At 43.4% G+C, this 17,477-nt stretch overlaps 2 protein-coding genes across 2 annotated transcripts in view; both read right to left on the minus strand.

Moving 5' to 3' along the window:
• usp13 (ubiquitin specific peptidase 13) overlaps window positions 1-17,477 on the minus strand; it is a 45,446-nt gene that overhangs the window by 1,681 nt on the left and 26,288 nt on the right. Inside the window, exons 16-20 of the mRNA XM_079507102.1 lie at window positions 15,112-15,135; window positions 13,512-13,655; window positions 11,214-11,386; window positions 7,927-8,116; window positions 336-420 (exon numbers count right to left, since the gene is read on the minus strand). Of these exons, the coding sequence (XP_079363228.1) occupies window positions 336-420; window positions 7,927-8,116; window positions 11,214-11,386; window positions 13,512-13,655; window positions 15,112-15,135 (616 nt within the window). The remainder of the gene's footprint in view (window positions 1-335; window positions 421-7,926; window positions 8,117-11,213; window positions 11,387-13,511; window positions 13,656-15,111; window positions 15,136-17,477) is intronic.
• Window positions 2,559-6,779, minus strand: LOC306927379 (DNA-directed RNA polymerase III subunit RPC1-like; the record flags this gene model as incomplete). The annotated part of the gene is made up of 1 exon (XM_079507089.1): window positions 2,559-6,779. The coding sequence occupies one exon, from the start codon at window positions 6,777-6,779 to the stop codon at window positions 2,559-2,561; it is 4,221 nt and encodes a 1,406-aa protein (XP_079363215.1).

Genomic DNA, 17,477 nt, shown 5'->3' on the forward strand with positions numbered 1-17,477 from the left:
GACAAGCAGTATTTCTGTATGTACTTCATCGTGCAACAAATTGTGAAAATAGCAAAGCTACTAGATCTGCTGTATTAAATATTTTTTTTACATTTGGAAACATTTTGAAAGTTTTCACCTAATAGAAAATCTAATTAGCTAATTAGCCCAAAATAGAGAGGCCAGGTTGAAAGTAAGTAAGATAACAAATACAACATAAAAAATAATACTTGAATTATTATTATTATTAATATTATTATAACCTCTTTATGGGCTTCCCCAATTTAGCAAAAACTACATAATCATATTCTTCATAATCTATTAAAAATCAACTGATTGTGATGTGAATGACTCACCTTCCCTCCTTCTTAATGTGACATACATAATGTCCAGACATTGTGGATGCTCCCATGTGGCTGATGAAAGCAAAGAGCTCATAACCTGAGAAGAACAGAAATCAAACAAAGACTTATGTCATTATATTTGTTAATTAAATGTCAAATGTACAGTATGCTTTCCTGGGAGCTCAGCTCTCACTGGCTGAGCTCCTACATAACTCAAACTCTTTAGCTGCGAACAAATTCTACACGTCTGTTCTGCCTGCTCTCATTGGCAAGTTACGTTTAATGTACCCCCACGTGATGTTTCAGTCTCTCTCTCTCTCTCTCTCTCTCTCTCTCTCTCTCTCTCTCTCTCTCTCTCTCTCTCTCTCTCTCTCTCTCTCTCTCTCTCTCTCTATGTATTGGTCAGTGCAGTGCAGTGTGTCAAGTGACCAGTCCTGGCAGTCCAGCCTGGTTCTGGATAAGTATATCGTCTGAATATCCTCTGCTAGTGACTCCAGTCACTTTCAGTTCAGCACAGCTGAGTTGTGTGTGTCACTGTCCAGCTGCATGAAATACAACACCTAATCTAAGATGCCATCAAAGCAAATACTTTTTACACAACCCTTACAGCACAGTTGGTTGCCTATCGAAATCAGTTACCCCCCTTCACCTCCACTATACGCAGGTCACAGAATCTCACCACTTCACAAAGCTGCTGTAACACGCAGAGGTGCACCCCAGTTCGTCATGGACGCGACGCCTTCAAAACCAACTCAGCTTTAGCAGAAAAGGGTACATTTCACTGCAACATGCAGACCCAGAGGAGTAATAGCAACTCGACCTATAGCTCAACGTTAGCACTAGCATCTTGTTGTTTACGAATGGAGACACAGGTCGTGAGAGCAGCTGCGGGTCGTGCGCACATGCGTGCGAATGTGCGTGTGTGACGTCCGCTGACAGGTCACAAGCACGTGCATGCGTGTGTGTATACAAGAGAGAGACGTCTGTGAGTTATTCATTATTCATTTTGTGCCCATCCCAACTTTTCAAGTTCATCCCTTAACAACTCCCTCCACCAGCCCCAGACTGAATACACCTCAAAATACATACATCAATAATATGATCTATTTAATTGCATTACCCACACTGTACATAATTTGGTGATCATACTCAAACGGGTATGGACTACTTAGGTTAATTCAGTCAGATAACTCACGAATAGATTGAACAGATATTTATTATAGAATGAGAATACAAGTGTGCATATAATATTTTATCTTGGCGTTCGTATTGTTTAACCAAATGAAAAACATAAGGGACATGTTTTTTCTTTCTTTTAGTATATTCACATTCGCAAAATATACACATTAATAATACATTCACACACAAAACGTGCTGCAAACTGTGTAGAAATGATGAGAAATTCCTTAGTGATCATTTCCAATGTGCTTGCTATGTGACAGCTAACACATTTCAGAAATATAGGTTTGCACTTAAATGCACTGTTAAGATCTCCACAATGAAAACTACGGTCACATATTTTAACCTAACAAGTCTTGTGTTTGTAGATGTAGGTATTTCAGTGTTAGTATGTTTTATACATCAGCAGGAACAGGGTACAAATCGTCTTTATGCATAACATACCTATTGTAAATTAAATAAAGCATGTTTTCTACAAGGAAAAAACGAATAACCTGTGACTACTGTCACTACTACTGCACTTATGGCATCATTGCCACACATTGAAAGCATTTGACCCTGTAAGTGGAATCAAAATAAGTCTGTTTGTAGCACAGACCCAGAACATGAAGTACAGACATTCAAATCAGGACTATTATGGTTCCTGGCAGAGGGAACATTCTAATAATTCATTTATACTTCTGTGTAGTGCACCGAAAACAGCAGATCCACAAGCTCAAAATGTGACACGTTGTGAGCTTGTAGCTCGACCATGGCCTTGAGGGCATTTCCTTTAAAGTAACGGCTTATGACCACCCCCCACAGCAATGACATGATCCCCCCCCACACCAGAGGAACGGGACCCAGACCCAAAACAGTCAATGTGTGAGCTTCAACCACTTAAACCACTTAAGTGGTAGAACAAACACCAAACAGCTTTTCCGAAAATAGCTGATCCACAAGCCTGCAACTCCCCTCATCGCGAGGCGTTACAGATTCGCCACCACCGGCCAATGTTCCCTTCAGAAGGAATGCTAGGGTTCAGGTGGTTAAGGCGATGAGGACAGGTGAGGATGATTAGAGGGCTTGAGGAATATGAAAGTCAGGGGAGTCGAAGAGAAGAGGCCTCTCAGGTGGAGAGGGATCCTTGTCAGCCTTATGTAACAGCTTGAACAGACCCGTGCCGACGTTCATGGGAATGCCCATGATGATGCACTCAGACACACCGCGAACGGAGTCCTTCTGTCCAAAGTAGGCCCCATCAAACAGGATCTCTGCTGTTCTCTCAAAGGACGCCAGATTGAGGACACTTTCCCTCATCTTGGCCAAGCCATATCTGGTGATGCCAAGAATCTCCCCCTTATAGGACATGAGGTCTGCTAGGAGCATGACATGGCGTTGGTCGATGCTCAGGCCGTGGTTGCTCATGGTGTACTGGAACTCAGTGATAATAGTGGTCCTGGCTGCTTCAATACCCAATGTCTTCTCCACCTCAGGAGCATTGTTTGACGTGGTCCTCCTCCCGTTGATGCCATGCGTTGCCATGACAGCGCGTAGGTTATTCCCCTCCACCAGCAGGTTGTATTTGTTCTTGACACTATGCTCGTCAATGTTGATGACTGCTCTGGCAACCTCAGGGATTCCCTGAACCACCACCTTGAGAAGATCTTCTTTGAGAGACTGCAATACGTAGTACATGGAGCTTTTGCTGTTTTTCCGGGGAGATACGCATACCACCGCCTCGCCATGTATGGCAATGTGTTCCGGCTTCACGAGCAGTTTAGACATACAGATGGAGTAACGGACAGTTTCTGCATTCACCTCTAGTCGCAGCAGCCTTATCCTCTCCAATGACAACTTCACCCGAATGAAACAGCCATCAGGCATAAATACCTCCTCTATGTACTCTGAAATCTCTCCAAGAACAGTTTTCTCAATCCTTCCCTTCACCAGACGAGCAAAGTCGGCATCATCCTCCGTATCCAGATGGGCACTGATGATTGGCGTGCTAATGTTCTTGGAGGCATTAATGATCTCCTGGATTCGGGGCACACCCAGGGTGATATTCATGGATGCGACTCCAGCAAAGTGGAAGGTTTTCAGAGTCATCTGGGTGCTAGGCTCCCCGATGCTCTGGGCACACAAAGCCCCCACTGCTGAACCTGGCTCCATCTGAGCTCTCATATATTTGTCCTTGCATGTTTCCAGGAACTTTTCCAGCTGTGTAGGGGTAATGCGGTCCAGCTGATAGAGGATCTTTGGCTCTGTACTGCCGTTGTCACTAATGCCATATTTGTCTCTGGTTTTCTTGATACTTTCTGACATACTCTTGATGAACTTCAGAACACTCTGCAGGAAGCTGACTCTGGGTTGAGTTTTCCCAGGACGTCCGATCTCTTCATGGTGGAGGTGCGCAGGAAGTCCCCGCAGGAAGTCCCCTCTCTTCATGGTGAGTTCTGCAGTGCGGACCAGTTCGTCCTTACTGAGAGCAGGCTCATGTTGACATGTGTAGACAGCCCGGATGTTGTCTAGCACTCTCTTGAAATCCAACGGTTCATCCTTGCCCTCCATGGTGGTGGGATCCAAACCGTCACCACCGTAAATGAACTGGACAATGTCCCCTGTGGAGCCGCGCACTGTCTGGTCATACTGGCAGCACAGATCCTCCAGGGACTTGGCCAGACGCCTCTGCGCGTATCCAGTCTCTGCAGTTTTAACAGCCGTGTCCACCAGACCCTCACGGCCAGCCATGGTGTGGAAAAAGAACTCTGTGGGTGTCAGGCCAGAATAGAAGCTGTCAGCTACAAACCCTTTGGCAGCGGGCAGTTTGGAGTGCTTGTCGAAGTGAGGCAGGGAGCGATTCTCAAAGCCATCAGGCACTCGAGAGCCACTTATAGCCTGTTGACCGACACAAGCAATCATCTGGGAGATATTGATGAAAGAGCCTTTGGAGCCACAAAGGGCCATGATCAGTGGGCTGTTACTCTTGTCTAGCTCCTTCCGGCAGGCACTGCCAGCATGGTCTCTGATGACAGACAGCTCTTTAAGGATGAGATCCTCCAGTGTTTCCTCTGCAGTACAGCCAGGTTTCTGCTGCAGCTTGCCGGTCTTCAGAGCGTCAATGTGCTCGTCACACTTCCTGTAGCCCTCTTCCAGTAGGTCTTGCTTGGCTTTCAGCAGACCCTGTCCTGGCGTCACGTCACCTATACCAATGGAGAAGCCACGGTTGGAGAGGTACACAGGGGCCAGCCTGGACAGACGGGACATGGCATTAGCGGCCTCTAGCTGTCCCCAGTCCCTCAGGAGAACGTAAAAGATGTTGTTCTTTGAGCCAGAGCCCAGGATGCCCTTGTCCATGGCACCACACATCAGCTCACTGTTCTGGATCACTACAAATGAGTCATTGGAGCAGAGGTCTTCTCCCCTGCCACAGTACTGCTTTCCCTTGGTTCGAAGGTTGGCCCTGACTGGACATTCCTTACTGGGCTTCAGGATGAGGCTGAATATCTGCTTGCCTGTCCACAGAGCCATGGGCTTCAATATTGCAGGGTGGGGGAAAGCCATCCTGATTTTTTCATCCTTCCCCACCAGGATGGATGCCACTATCTGACAGGCCTTAGATCTGTCAAAGAAGGTGTCTTTCAGGGTCAAGAGATAGGCTGCTGTCAAGAAGTCCTGAATGGCAGCAATAAGAAGCTCCCCATTTCTTGGAGTTACAAGGTTAGCTTTTGTATCCATCAGGACCAGAGCCTCAGCCTTGGCTTCTTCCGTCTGAGGCAGGTGAAGGTTCATCTCGTCGCCATCAAAGTCAGCGTTGTATGGCGTGCACACACACACGTTGAAGCTGAAAGTCCTGTGAGGTTTCACTCTGGCGATGTGGGCCATGATGCTGAGTTTGTGCAGAGATGGCTGTCGGTTGAACAGGACAATGTCTCCGTCTAGTATGTGTCGCTCGACCACGTCACCAAACCTCAGCTCCAGGGCCTTCTTTTCACGGTTGCAGAATTTCAGAGACGTTTTTCCAATGTGGCGCTGGACGATGTAGTTGGCTCCAGGGTGTACGGCAGGGCCATTACGAACCAGTTTCCTCATAAGTTCCATATTTTCTTTAGTTACATTCTCTGGATAAGTCAAGATTTTGGCTACATGCACAGGCACAGCCACCTCATCGATTCTCAGGTTTGGGTCTGGGGAGATCACTGTTCTCCCGGAGAAGTTCACTCTCTTTCCCGAAAGGTTAGCTCTGAATCGCCCTTGCTTTCCTTTCAGTCTCTGGACAAAGCCCCTGGGCGCTTTCTTGGGAGCCATGTCGCGCGGGATTCCAGAGGGTTCACCGTCGATGTAGAGAGCACAGTGCAGCTGCAGCCAGTCCCAGTCTTCCATAATCGTCTGGGTCTTTGCTCCTGTCCTACGGTGCTCCTTAATGTTATTGTTGACGAAGATGATATCTTTGAGCTTCATGGTGAGGTCGTCTTCAGTTGTGCCTGACTTGAGGTCGCTGGACACTGAGGGCCGGATGCAGACGGGAGGAACCAGGAGGCGGGTGAGAATCAGGTCGGCAGGCTTCCCCGCCTCAGGGTTCATCAGCAGCAGTGGGACATCCTCAGCAGGGATACTCTTGAACAGGTTCAGCACTATCAGAGGGTTTAGCATCTCCTGTGCCCTGGGGAGCAAAGCTTCCAGTTCCTTGTTGTGCTCTATGGCGCTAAATGACTGGATGAAATCCGACACGAACGGTTTCACCACCTTCTGGGTGGTTTTATACTTCTCGTGGATGATCTTTAAGAAGCTCAACTTTTTCACCGGTCCATTGAATGCGTTACAGTTTAGACAGATTGTCCTTTTGCGGCATTTGTCAGAGATCTTTTTCAAGTCTTTCTTCTTTTGAAAATAAACCAGATTGGGACTTCTCAAAGACTCCATGAACTGGAGTTTCTCGTCCTTTGTCAGCATTATGCGGGAACATGTCTTACAGATCATATGTAGGATTCCTACGATGGCTTTGAAATAGCCAACATGGAAGCATGGCAGCTCAAGGTCCAGGTAGCCATAATGTCCTGAACAATCGTCCATATTCTTCCCACACGTCTCACAGGGACGGTTCTTCTCACTGGTGCCCATACGGTGGTCCAACACTCCATAGGGAACTGGGGTGCGCATGGTGTCCTGGCTGTACAGGTTCATACTGACCACCTGGATGTGTGCCTGCCGACGCATCTCCTCTGCAGACTTCATCCCAAAGCAGATGTGGCTTATTTTCTTAGCCACATCTGTCTCCCTGAACTGTTCCTTCACCATGTTTGCCGTTGCTGTCGCTTTGATACCACCAGAGAAACCACAATTATATTTTAATATTTTGTGAAAACGTAGCAGTTGCCACTTGTCCCCCTCAAGACAACAATAAACTTAAGAACACATAGAGAGCATGCAGCTGAAATCACAGGTATGCACAACCGATACCTACACAAGGGGTATGTATTCTAAACAAGAGAGATGTGCTCAGTGGAACTCATACCACCGTCAGGCCAGGTGGACCTCCATATTTGGGCAAGTATGATGTTAGTTATCTATGACATATCTATGATGTAAGTTAAATATTTAAAGGTAGTGTACGTGATTTTCTTTGGTTAAAATAAGTAAGTGCTAAAAAGTTCTATAATGTGGTAGTGCTCATTTCTATAGTGTTTGTTCAGTAACAGGAGTCTCCATGTCTCTTTTTATTAAACAGAAAATTAATTTTCAGAAACCGAAACTAAAACTGGGATAGCAATTTTATCCAATCAGGATATAGCAGTCAGGATACAGATTAAAGTGGAATTGTAAGTAATGACAAAGAAATGAGCAGACAAAATTATAATTATATAAAAATTAAGCTCATAAATAGATACTCTCACCTGATTGGCTGAATATTTGTCACCTACCTGAAAATGTATTTTTCTGTTTACTATTGGAGACCCCTGTTACTGAACAAACACTAGTCTATAGCAATGATTACTATCAGAATACATTGATTTAATTGAAAAATGAAATCAAATCGTGGAGTTACTTCCTTCCTTTACTTACTACCGATATGCCCATATATAGGCATATGTACATCCAGTTGTCCAAAACCACTGATCCAGCCAATATATGGCCATATACTGATGACACCAGGGATCTCCATATATGGGCATAAAAGGTGTCTGCCTTTTATGACGGACAGACAGTGGATTTTCGGTGGTGAGGTGACCACCGAACTACAACATGAGAAAAAAAAAAAAAAAAAAAATCTTATTTAAAAAAAAAAAAAATGAAAATAATTTGGGGACCCCCTAAAATAATTTGACGACCCCCCGAGGGGTCGCGACCCACGGGTTGAGAACCCCTGCTCTAGATAGCTTCCCCATTACTGTTTGCACGGCATAAAAACAAACTTCAAGAGTCACGGTCAGTCGCGGTCACTTACGTCCCGGTCCATCTTTGACCCGTGGACCCGAGGTGTCCCGGTCTGGTGACAGCGTGGAATCACTGTGGGAGTTGGCATTTGAGAAGGCCATGTCATTGGGCTCTGTGTCACCCAGGTCCGACAGCGCTTCGCTCTCCTCCTCCTCCGGATGAGTGAAGATCCAGTCCAGCGCTCGCTCCAGATTGTTGTTCTGTAATTCAGTTGGAACGACAACGATCACTTCAGTTCAGCTCAACATCTAAGATCAGAGAGCACAAAGTGACGCGCTGTGAGCTTGTATACTGTATCTGCTATCTTTGAATAGCCAACTAAAAAATCTAAAATGACACCGATGCTTTCCGGTTTTAATGGGTTAAAGTTTGACAAATTGCAATAAATTACCAATACACGAAACACCCTCATTATTGTGTGTGTGTGTGCGTGTGTGTGTGTGTGTGTGTGTGTGTGTGTGTGTGTGTGTGTGTGTGTGTGTGTGTGTGTGCGCGCGCGCGCGCGCGTGCGTGCGTGCGTGCATGCATGCGTCTTTATATGTGTTTATATACATTTCAAATTCCATTTAATATTAACATTTTGATTTAACTTCAATTTTTCTGTTGTATCATTTTGTCTACCATAATCTACATGTCAAACAACTGAGTTCTGAATCAGCAGATATCATGTCAATGTTTCAGTTAGTTATACAAATACACAGTCTTGTTTCTTCGGCCAAACACCCAGCTCTTTGTCTCATTCCCAGCCCTGACACCATTTCCCCCTTTTGCATTGTGGCAGTTATCCGTGTGCAAGTTGCTCAGTCATCTCTTTGCTGCCTTTAATCAAAACTAGAGGCATGATTCATAGATCATATCTGTGAGAGGAGCACATGCACAAGGAGGGAGGGAGTTAAGAAGGGAAAGCAGAGGGTCTAGGGACACCGAGTGATGCAGATCGCTTCTCCTTTTAGTGTTCAGACAAGTGAGCCATCATCAGGCCACTGAGGTTGAATACCTCCTCCACCTTGTGTCTGGGTTATTAATAGACCGCCTGCAAGATCACAGCTCCATTTCCCTTCATTCATTTTTTCCACCTCAAAAACTGTGGATAGGGCATTAGGGGTGATGAACAAGGAATGGTCTATTTCAGTAGAGCACTGATTAATCCAAGGATTAAAGCAAAAACTAATCTCACATCTGATATTAATAGAATCAGTGATTTGTTAAAAAGTGTGAAAGGAGACCCTCGCACTAGCGCTGTCTTTCCTAAACAATTGACACATGTTGAATTACTATATTTAGGTATCATTATTCGAATCTAATCTAAAAACCTATATTCTTACAGCCAACTAGTTCAGGAAATAGCAGATTTAGGCTTTAAACTTTACTTTCATGAAATATCCGAGACTAATTAGGGTTTAACACAAACTCTATTGCTACTGTAGTTTGATCCATTCTAATACTCTAATAAAAATGACTGAAATCACTTGTGGTGACTTTAATCCATGCTGATCTATTCTTCTCTGATGAGGCAAAGTTGAAACCAGAGATTGAGCTGCCATTTGGAAACAGGCACACTGAGACTCTGCTGAGGATTCATTCTCTTTCGTGCAGAAGAAAATGATAAAAATAATACTACACTATGTTGTATTTGTAATCCATTTCCAAATGTGTTGATCGAGGAGATGATACAACTGCCCTGTGTGTAATACATCGAGATCGCATCTGCCTGAGCAGAAAAGCTGCATCAGCAGTGGACTATTTGTAAACAGCATTTAGAGCAGACATGTCTAATGACTGAGGGCAGTGATGATCTATTACAGTCCCAGTGTAGAACAGCCAACAAGTAGGCCAGCCAAGAACCTTTATGAGCTTGGTTTTCAACAAGGAACCCTCACTCCACCCATCTGAACTCTGACACGCCTACCCCAGGGTGTCTGGCTAGGATGTGTTCATTATATCATTAGTGTGTGTGTGAGCACGGTAAGCAGGGTAAGCAGGGTAAAGATGTTAACCCATTCTGACCTGAGATCAGATTCTAATCCTGACAGTTTTCTGGAAAAGCTATGTTTCTATGTCAGTCGTTCTTCGATTTAAAAAAAATAGCAGACCTACAAGCTCGTAGCGCGCCACTCGGTGGCGCGCTATGAGCTTGTAGATCTGCTATTTTTCAATAGCTAAATCATAACATAATGCTAACACCAAAAAGGGTTCCCGCCCAGAATGGGTTTTAAAGTACTGTAGGTCACATCAAGGTAGGTTTTAGTGTTTGGATATACAAACAGACATGATTTGGACAAGATTTGACATATTTTGACATTAGTGTTGATTTGTTTGTTTGTCTTTCAGTGTTTTACATATACAAATAAATACATTATTACACTTGAACTATGCCTATTTATCAACTATGATAAATGATTACTGATTAGTTGATCAAGTGAAGGTCATTTTACATGGTGTTATGTGCAGAAAATACTGCAAAACTAGTACTTTTGTGCAGTAGCAGATCTGAAGAAAACTTTAGCTACTGTAGATTATTTCTAGATACATTTTGTACACTGAAGGTATATAAAGAGTGGACAGAACAAACTTAACTTAATTTTTTGTAGATAAAGTGAATGTATGCAGCCAGTGGACAGAATAGACTTAAAGCCGGACATGAAGAGAATGCACAGAATTATATAGTACAAATTTTACAAGCTCACAAGCATTGAAATGCATGGAGCTAGTAGATCTGCAATTTTGGCCGAAGAGATTTGGTGTAGAGAAGTGGGGCTAGTATAGACCTCTGGGTCCTCCGGTCAAGTATAGGGTTTAAGACTTTAAGTGGTTAACCAATTAAGACCTGAGGCTGATTCTTTAAAAGCCTTCTAAAACAGTAGTTCTCAATTTGTATTTGGCTGCAGACCCCCCCATTTGAAAATGCTTTGTGTCAGGGACCCCCCAGAAGAGAACATTTGTGTTAAAAAATATACATACATACGTATATATATATTCAACATTTTTCAAACACTTTCAAGACGTTTCAGAACATTTCAAAATAAGCGGATAATACAAGCTGTGAATATCTACTATATTTTGAGGACAATTGGACTCTAAATCCTAAGAGTTCTCTGAAAAACGTGTGCTATACATACTGTACAGCTATAAAATCTCAATTGACAAAGATGCTTTCCCGGTATTCATGGGTTTAGAAGAATATCCAAAACCTAATTACTAGCACTCGTATCGAGTGAAGGTATAAAAAGGAATGAATGAAATACATTAGCAGATCAAAGGGAGTCTTATTATGCATATAGTGAGCAGAACACGGACCGTGGCTTTGAGGGCTTGGACGGTGTGGCTGCGAGGGAAGCCCATGGAGGTGAGGATGGCGATGCTCTCCTCAGGGGGACCTCCTAACAGTGGGGCGGAGGTCATTGGGCTGTCACTGGTAGACGGAGGAAGAGGATCCATCATGGAGGGCAGAGTTAGGGGTTCCGCAAAGTCTGAGAGAGAGAGAGGGAGAGAGAGAGAGAGAGAGAGAGAGGTGGCATTGTGAAAAAGGTGGAGAGTGGGGGGAAGTAGAGAGGACGAACAGGAGGAGAGATCAATATTTCTCTCACGCTTCTCAAACAGAGAGGTGGTACAATATATTTTGACATTATTGGGTCCTAGTCCTCTTTGGTAGTTGCTCAAGATAACGAGATGGCAATTCCTGAACACATTTGTTTTTTCCTTCTTCGCGTCATGACTCATTAGCATGCATGTTGTGGGGGAAACAAACAAAAGAATGAATGAATGAATGAATGAATGAATGAATGAAATATGAATGGACATCATTAACGACGCACAGCCACCCCCTGACAGAAAGGCCGGGATGATCGGTTTATTTTTTAAACAGTTCTTATATGAAGCAACCTAAAATCCCCCTATGGGGATTTCAATGCAAATAAAATAATAGATGAACCTGTGTACTGGCGCCCTCTACTGAAAGTGACGTCAGACTTCGGTGCTCTATGACAGACGAGGGAAAGTAGTCCAATTTAAAGTTTCATTAGACGATATAAAAACTATGGGGGTGGTGCTGTTCTAAATTCTCTCACAGTAGGAGGGAGGCCATTGTAATTAACCAGGAGAACAAACTGAGGTGTGCACGCACGCACGCACGCACGCAAGCACCTTCATCTCTGTTGCTGAGGCTCTTCTGGCTTATATAAGGACATGCATGCGTTTACAGACCAATTCACATACAATGCTCTAATGAAGACATGCATATACCGGTACTCAAACGTATTTGTGCACATAAATGTAACATATTTCTGTATCTGCATAATCACAGCTATGTTTACAACTTTACATGTGTCTGTGTATGGCGGTGTGCATGTTTTACTATCAAGTTATAACCATAACGACAATGAGGTGAGCATCGGATAAACGGAAATGAGTGACGCGTTGAACCTGACGGCCTGTAAATTGAAGATAATTTTGATTTGTTGTTATACATAGCATGAATTTATGCTATAAATTAATTGAGTTTTGGACTCCGCCCTGCCACTTGAGTTAGTTAACAAATGAACTGCTCGTGACGGAATGTTCCGCCAATTAGAATCCAACCGGCTTTATTATTGATATGAAACCGGATCACTGATTTCTTTTTTTTTGGGCTTGGCCTTTCCTTCTTCAGTGATCCTAGACGGGTTCGCGCATCCGCAGTGCCGTTCACTTCTTGTATACAGCCAGACTAAAAAGCTGAATAATTCTAAATCTACGGAGCTCTCCATGGTTTTGATAAAACGTACGATGTTCGGAGGTCTTTGTCCGGTGATCCCGATTGGAACATTGGTGCTTTCTAGAGCAAAGATGACTTAATTTTAGCTCGCTAGCATTGACGCTAATTATTTAGCATCTAAGATGGCCGCCCAAGCCAGATGTGTATCCAGCGTGCAACACACTAAAACGAAGTAGTTCCGGGTCGGCAGTCTAGCGTTGGTTCTTGCGTCCACCAGATGGCAGTCAACTTGTTCAGAAAAATGATTCAAACACTAGTTATCCTTATAGTTATTGTTCTTGGTGTGGACGGACCTTAAAGGACTACCGTACTTCCCATTTTCATATATCTTCACATATAATTGGTCCTCACTAATGCACATTTTTGTCTACTCTGCCTGTGTCTCAAAAGAGGGCTGTGGACAGTTCAGATCCCGCCACCCATTGTAGCCTGTAACTGGCTACAATGAAAATGATTAGATATAAATGATTTTAAGATTTTATTGTTTGTTTTTAAAGCCCAAAATGGGTATATCCCAACCAGAGCCTTCAGATCGGCTAACTTGTCGCTCCTGATTGTCCCTGATACGCATTACAGGACCAAAGGAGGCCGAGCTTTCGCTGTGGCCGCCCTGCCACTCCATATTTGCTCTGTTTGGTCATTGACGGTTTTCAAGTCCATCCATCCAACAATACATCTATCTACCTAGATACAGTACCTATTTATCTACCAACTGAATTTACAGTATCTACCTACCAACCTACAGTACCTACCTACCTACTGTACCTACCTATCCATCCACCCATCCATCTATCCACCCATCTTTCTCCATGTTCTCACATGTATGAAGTAAGTGGTCTTACCAGGCTCTTCCATGTGGGCTATGATCCAGTTGAAGGCCATCTCAGGGCCCATGTTTCCAGTGTAGTAAACTGCCTTCCGACAGGCCTCCAATGGGAAGCCCATCTCCGCCAGCTGCATTACCGCTGCCTCATCTATTTCCGGAGCTGAAGCAGGTGACACAGGACAAACCAGCAACAATAACTACCTATGACTTACAGCTGCTGAATCAACGTCACCGGTCGCCCTTCAGTTTAGAACAGCACAAGTCTCTCTCCTTGGGCCTCATTACATGAAAGGGACCAGAGAAATGTCCTCGCCCTGGGGAGGTTGCCTTGTTGCGACGATGATTTATCAGCGAGAGAAATTACTGAAAACAAGCAGAGCTACAGTACGTGCCGCTTGCAAAGTACGTTTCAAAATGGCCTTATTCCTGTGTATCAAATTGATGTAGATATGAAATAACTATCACACTCAATAACCTTAATGGACTTAACCCATTCAGGCCTGACGTCGAAATTAAAAAAAAAAATGTTTTCTAAATCATGACAATTTTCTGAAAGATTTGAGGCACATTTTAACGATTTTTCAAAAATAGCAGACCTACAAGTTCATAGCGCGCCACTCGGTGGCGCGCTATGAGCTTGTAGATCTGCTATTTTTCAATAGCTAAATTATAACATAATGTTTAAAACACCAAAAGGGGTTCCCGCCCAAAATGGGTTAATCTCCCACATACAGTACTACATACAATTCATAGGATGTGAAGATGCAATGCGAGTGGAAACGGCACCAAATCATTTCTTGCACCTACATTGTGTTTGTTCTTTCATACACTTGTGATTTATTGACCAGGTAGATTCGGGCTAAGTGCTAAGTCAGTATTATTATGTAGGCTACTTGCGTTCATGTCCCATAGCTCAACACGCAAGTTCATGCACTGGAATAAGGCCACTGTAAAGTAGAATGTGTAGCAGTCCCAGCACCTGCAGGTGTAAACGCAACCAGACCTTTAGCTCCATAACATTTGTGATTATGCTGGAGACCTTAAAGGACCACTTCACCACTTTTCAACTTCTCTTCCTATAATTGGTCCTAACTAATGTTCACGATAAAATGCCACCATTTTTTCCTACTCAGTCTGTGTCTCATAGGAAGGCTGTGGGCAGTTCAGAAACCCGTCCACCAGTGAAATCATCGATGGTGAATCCAAGCTAATAGAAACGGCAGGCTTTCTTTTCCTGAAAAGTTGCAATGCAAAAGTTGAAGCCATCGTTCTCATGATAATACAAATATAAATATATTTTAAAACAAATCTTTAAAAAAAAGAAATCTGCCTAATGATGATGTCACTGGTGGACGGGTGTCCGAACTGCCCAAAGCCCTCCTATGAGACACAGACTGAGCAGGAAAAAATGGTGGTGTTTTATCATGAACATTAGTGAGGACCAATTATATGAAGAGATGTTGAAAAGTGGTGAAGTGGTCCTTTAACACCTGAGGCCGTTCTACAAGAGCCTTCTAAATCAGTAGCTCTCACACTTTCTCGTGCACAGGACCCCCAAAATGATATGTATATTTGGCCGTGGACCAAAAGGTTACAAGAGAAAATGGAGTACTTACAGTCTAAGGAGCTCATGGAGTTATCTGAAAGGAGAGTAGAAAATAAGAATTGAAAGGGTAAGCACAAAGAGTGGAAAGATAAGAGATAACACTGCTGAGACATGCTGCGCTCAACCACAGGCTCATCACTTCTGTACAAAACATCAATTATTAATCTTGAAAATCGTGTAAAATTCAGGTCACCAACATCAGAAACCTTTCAAATCAGTCACAGTTTGCTCCATCCTCAAATAATATCACGGCTCCGAGCAGGAAACTCATATGTTTCAGAGTGAGGTGTTCCGCATCACTACCAACTAATCACTAAGCATAATTGATGGTTAATGATGCGTTTCAAGCAACACAGATTACAAACATTAGCCTGTTGGGTCTGTAATCAATAGCCTGCATTTCTATAGTGCCTTTATCCAAAGGTGACAAAGACATGATTAATTGCAACCGATACTTGCTGAGGGGAGGACACTGGCCCGGCATCTAATGTTCCTCTGAAGGAGCTCATGAAAAAACTGTGTGTGTCACTCTGTCCCAGGCGTAACTCGGAAAGTGTCCGACCAAACGACCTCTAATTTGACGTATATGTGTCACTATGAGGCTTCGTACACACCTACACAACAAATGTTCGGTCCGTGTGCGATGTCTGATTGCTGTTTGATTGCTGCTCCAATTCATTTTCAATGGGAGTCACATGGTTTGACCAAACATTTTTGTTTGATGAGGGGGGAGCAATCAGCAATCAGCAATCAAACACAAATGTTTGATCAAACCATGTGACTCCCATTGGAAAAGCATTGTGGTGGCCCAAAAAAACGACCAAACATTGCTTGATTGGTGTTTGGTACGTGTGAATGAGGCCTAAGACATTTTTAGTAATCCTTCCAAGTCACAAGTCACCCCCAAAGATGTCCTCATATTTCCAAGCACCTTTTTACCTACTTGTAGTTGAACATTATGTGACTGTCCGAGGTAAACAACTTATGCTACAGGAGTGGTTATCATAGTTGCTACTGCCTTGTGCCTGAAGCACAACGCAGTTTGTGACATGTGGCCCTTTCAACAAATGTTGCTTGACCAAAGATTTTGTGTCATGCGACGAAGTCTACTCTAAATGAGCCCTTAGTGGCACTCTTCTCCAGAGCTCCATGTACTTTTCCAGAGGGTGTCTCAGATAGCAAACACAGTATGCCGTGTTCTGTGCTAAATTATTCAACCGTAAGCAGATTTCAAAACATGCTCTTTGTCCTCTGAATTTAAATAGGTTTCCTGTCGTAAGAAACAGTAAAGCGTTGCAGGAGGAACACGTTGTGTCTCTGTTAATCCATTGAGACCTGGAACGCATCCATGTCACGTTAGCGTTTAACCACATTAACCATTAACCCATTTTGGGGCGGGAACCCGTTTTGGTGTTTTAAACATTATGTTATAATTTAGCTATTGAAAAATAGCAGATCTACAAGCTCATAGCGCGCCACCGAGTGGCGCGCTATGAACTTGTAGGTCTGCTATTTTTGAAAAATCGTTAAAATGTGCCTCAAATCTTTCCGAAAATTGTCATGATTTAGAAAACCTTTTTTTTTAATTTCGACGTCAGGCCTGAATGGGTTAATGTGTGAGCCTAGGCGCTGTACAGCAGAAGGCAGATTTGTGTGTTTGCGCTCCTCCTTGGAGCCTTTTGTACATGTTGGGGTTTTGAGACGGTGCAGAACATTTTGTGCTTTGCGCCTGCTGAAATATTAAGCAGTTCACTGATAATGTGATGAAGCCGAGGGTCTCAACCAGCAGAGACAAGTTGATAAAAAAGGGATTAGAATTACAGAGAAAGAAAGACAGACAAAATGAAAGAAAGTCCCACTGAGGAGGCATAAGAGAACACTCAGTACCGAGAACATCATCAATTAATCACCTTAATCTGTAACAAGTAAGTAAGGCCAACGGTCTAAAAGTTCAGTGAAATGTGTGAAACTTGTCAACAGTCATTTGATTCACTGATGTAGCTTGTTAGTGGCCTTGTGTGGATACTGTGTGTGCCTCACATGAGACCTTCCTTGATATTATACCCTCCAAATGTGTTGGAAGTACTTGGAATACTTGCTTTGCATTTTTAAAAGCTTAATTCCCATATTCCCTGGATCATTCCCTGATTATTGTGTTCATCCTCTTCTAAAGAAACTGGTATTGACTTAACCTTTGAAACAATGACAGGCCAACTTCTAAATTGCCATTCATTTGAAAGGTTCTGACAGCCGTGGAAGACAATAACATATTTCAGTTGGGATTTTGACAGCACCACAGTACTGAGACTACACTTATTCCAGTCGCAAATGAATGAATACTGACATTGGTTCCGTACTTTTTTTGTTGGACTTGTT

The sequence above is a fragment of the Electrona antarctica genome, assembly GCF_951216825.1.
Source record: "Electrona antarctica genome assembly, chromosome: 7".
NCBI lineage: Eukaryota > Metazoa > Chordata > Actinopteri > Myctophiformes > Myctophidae > Electrona > Electrona antarctica.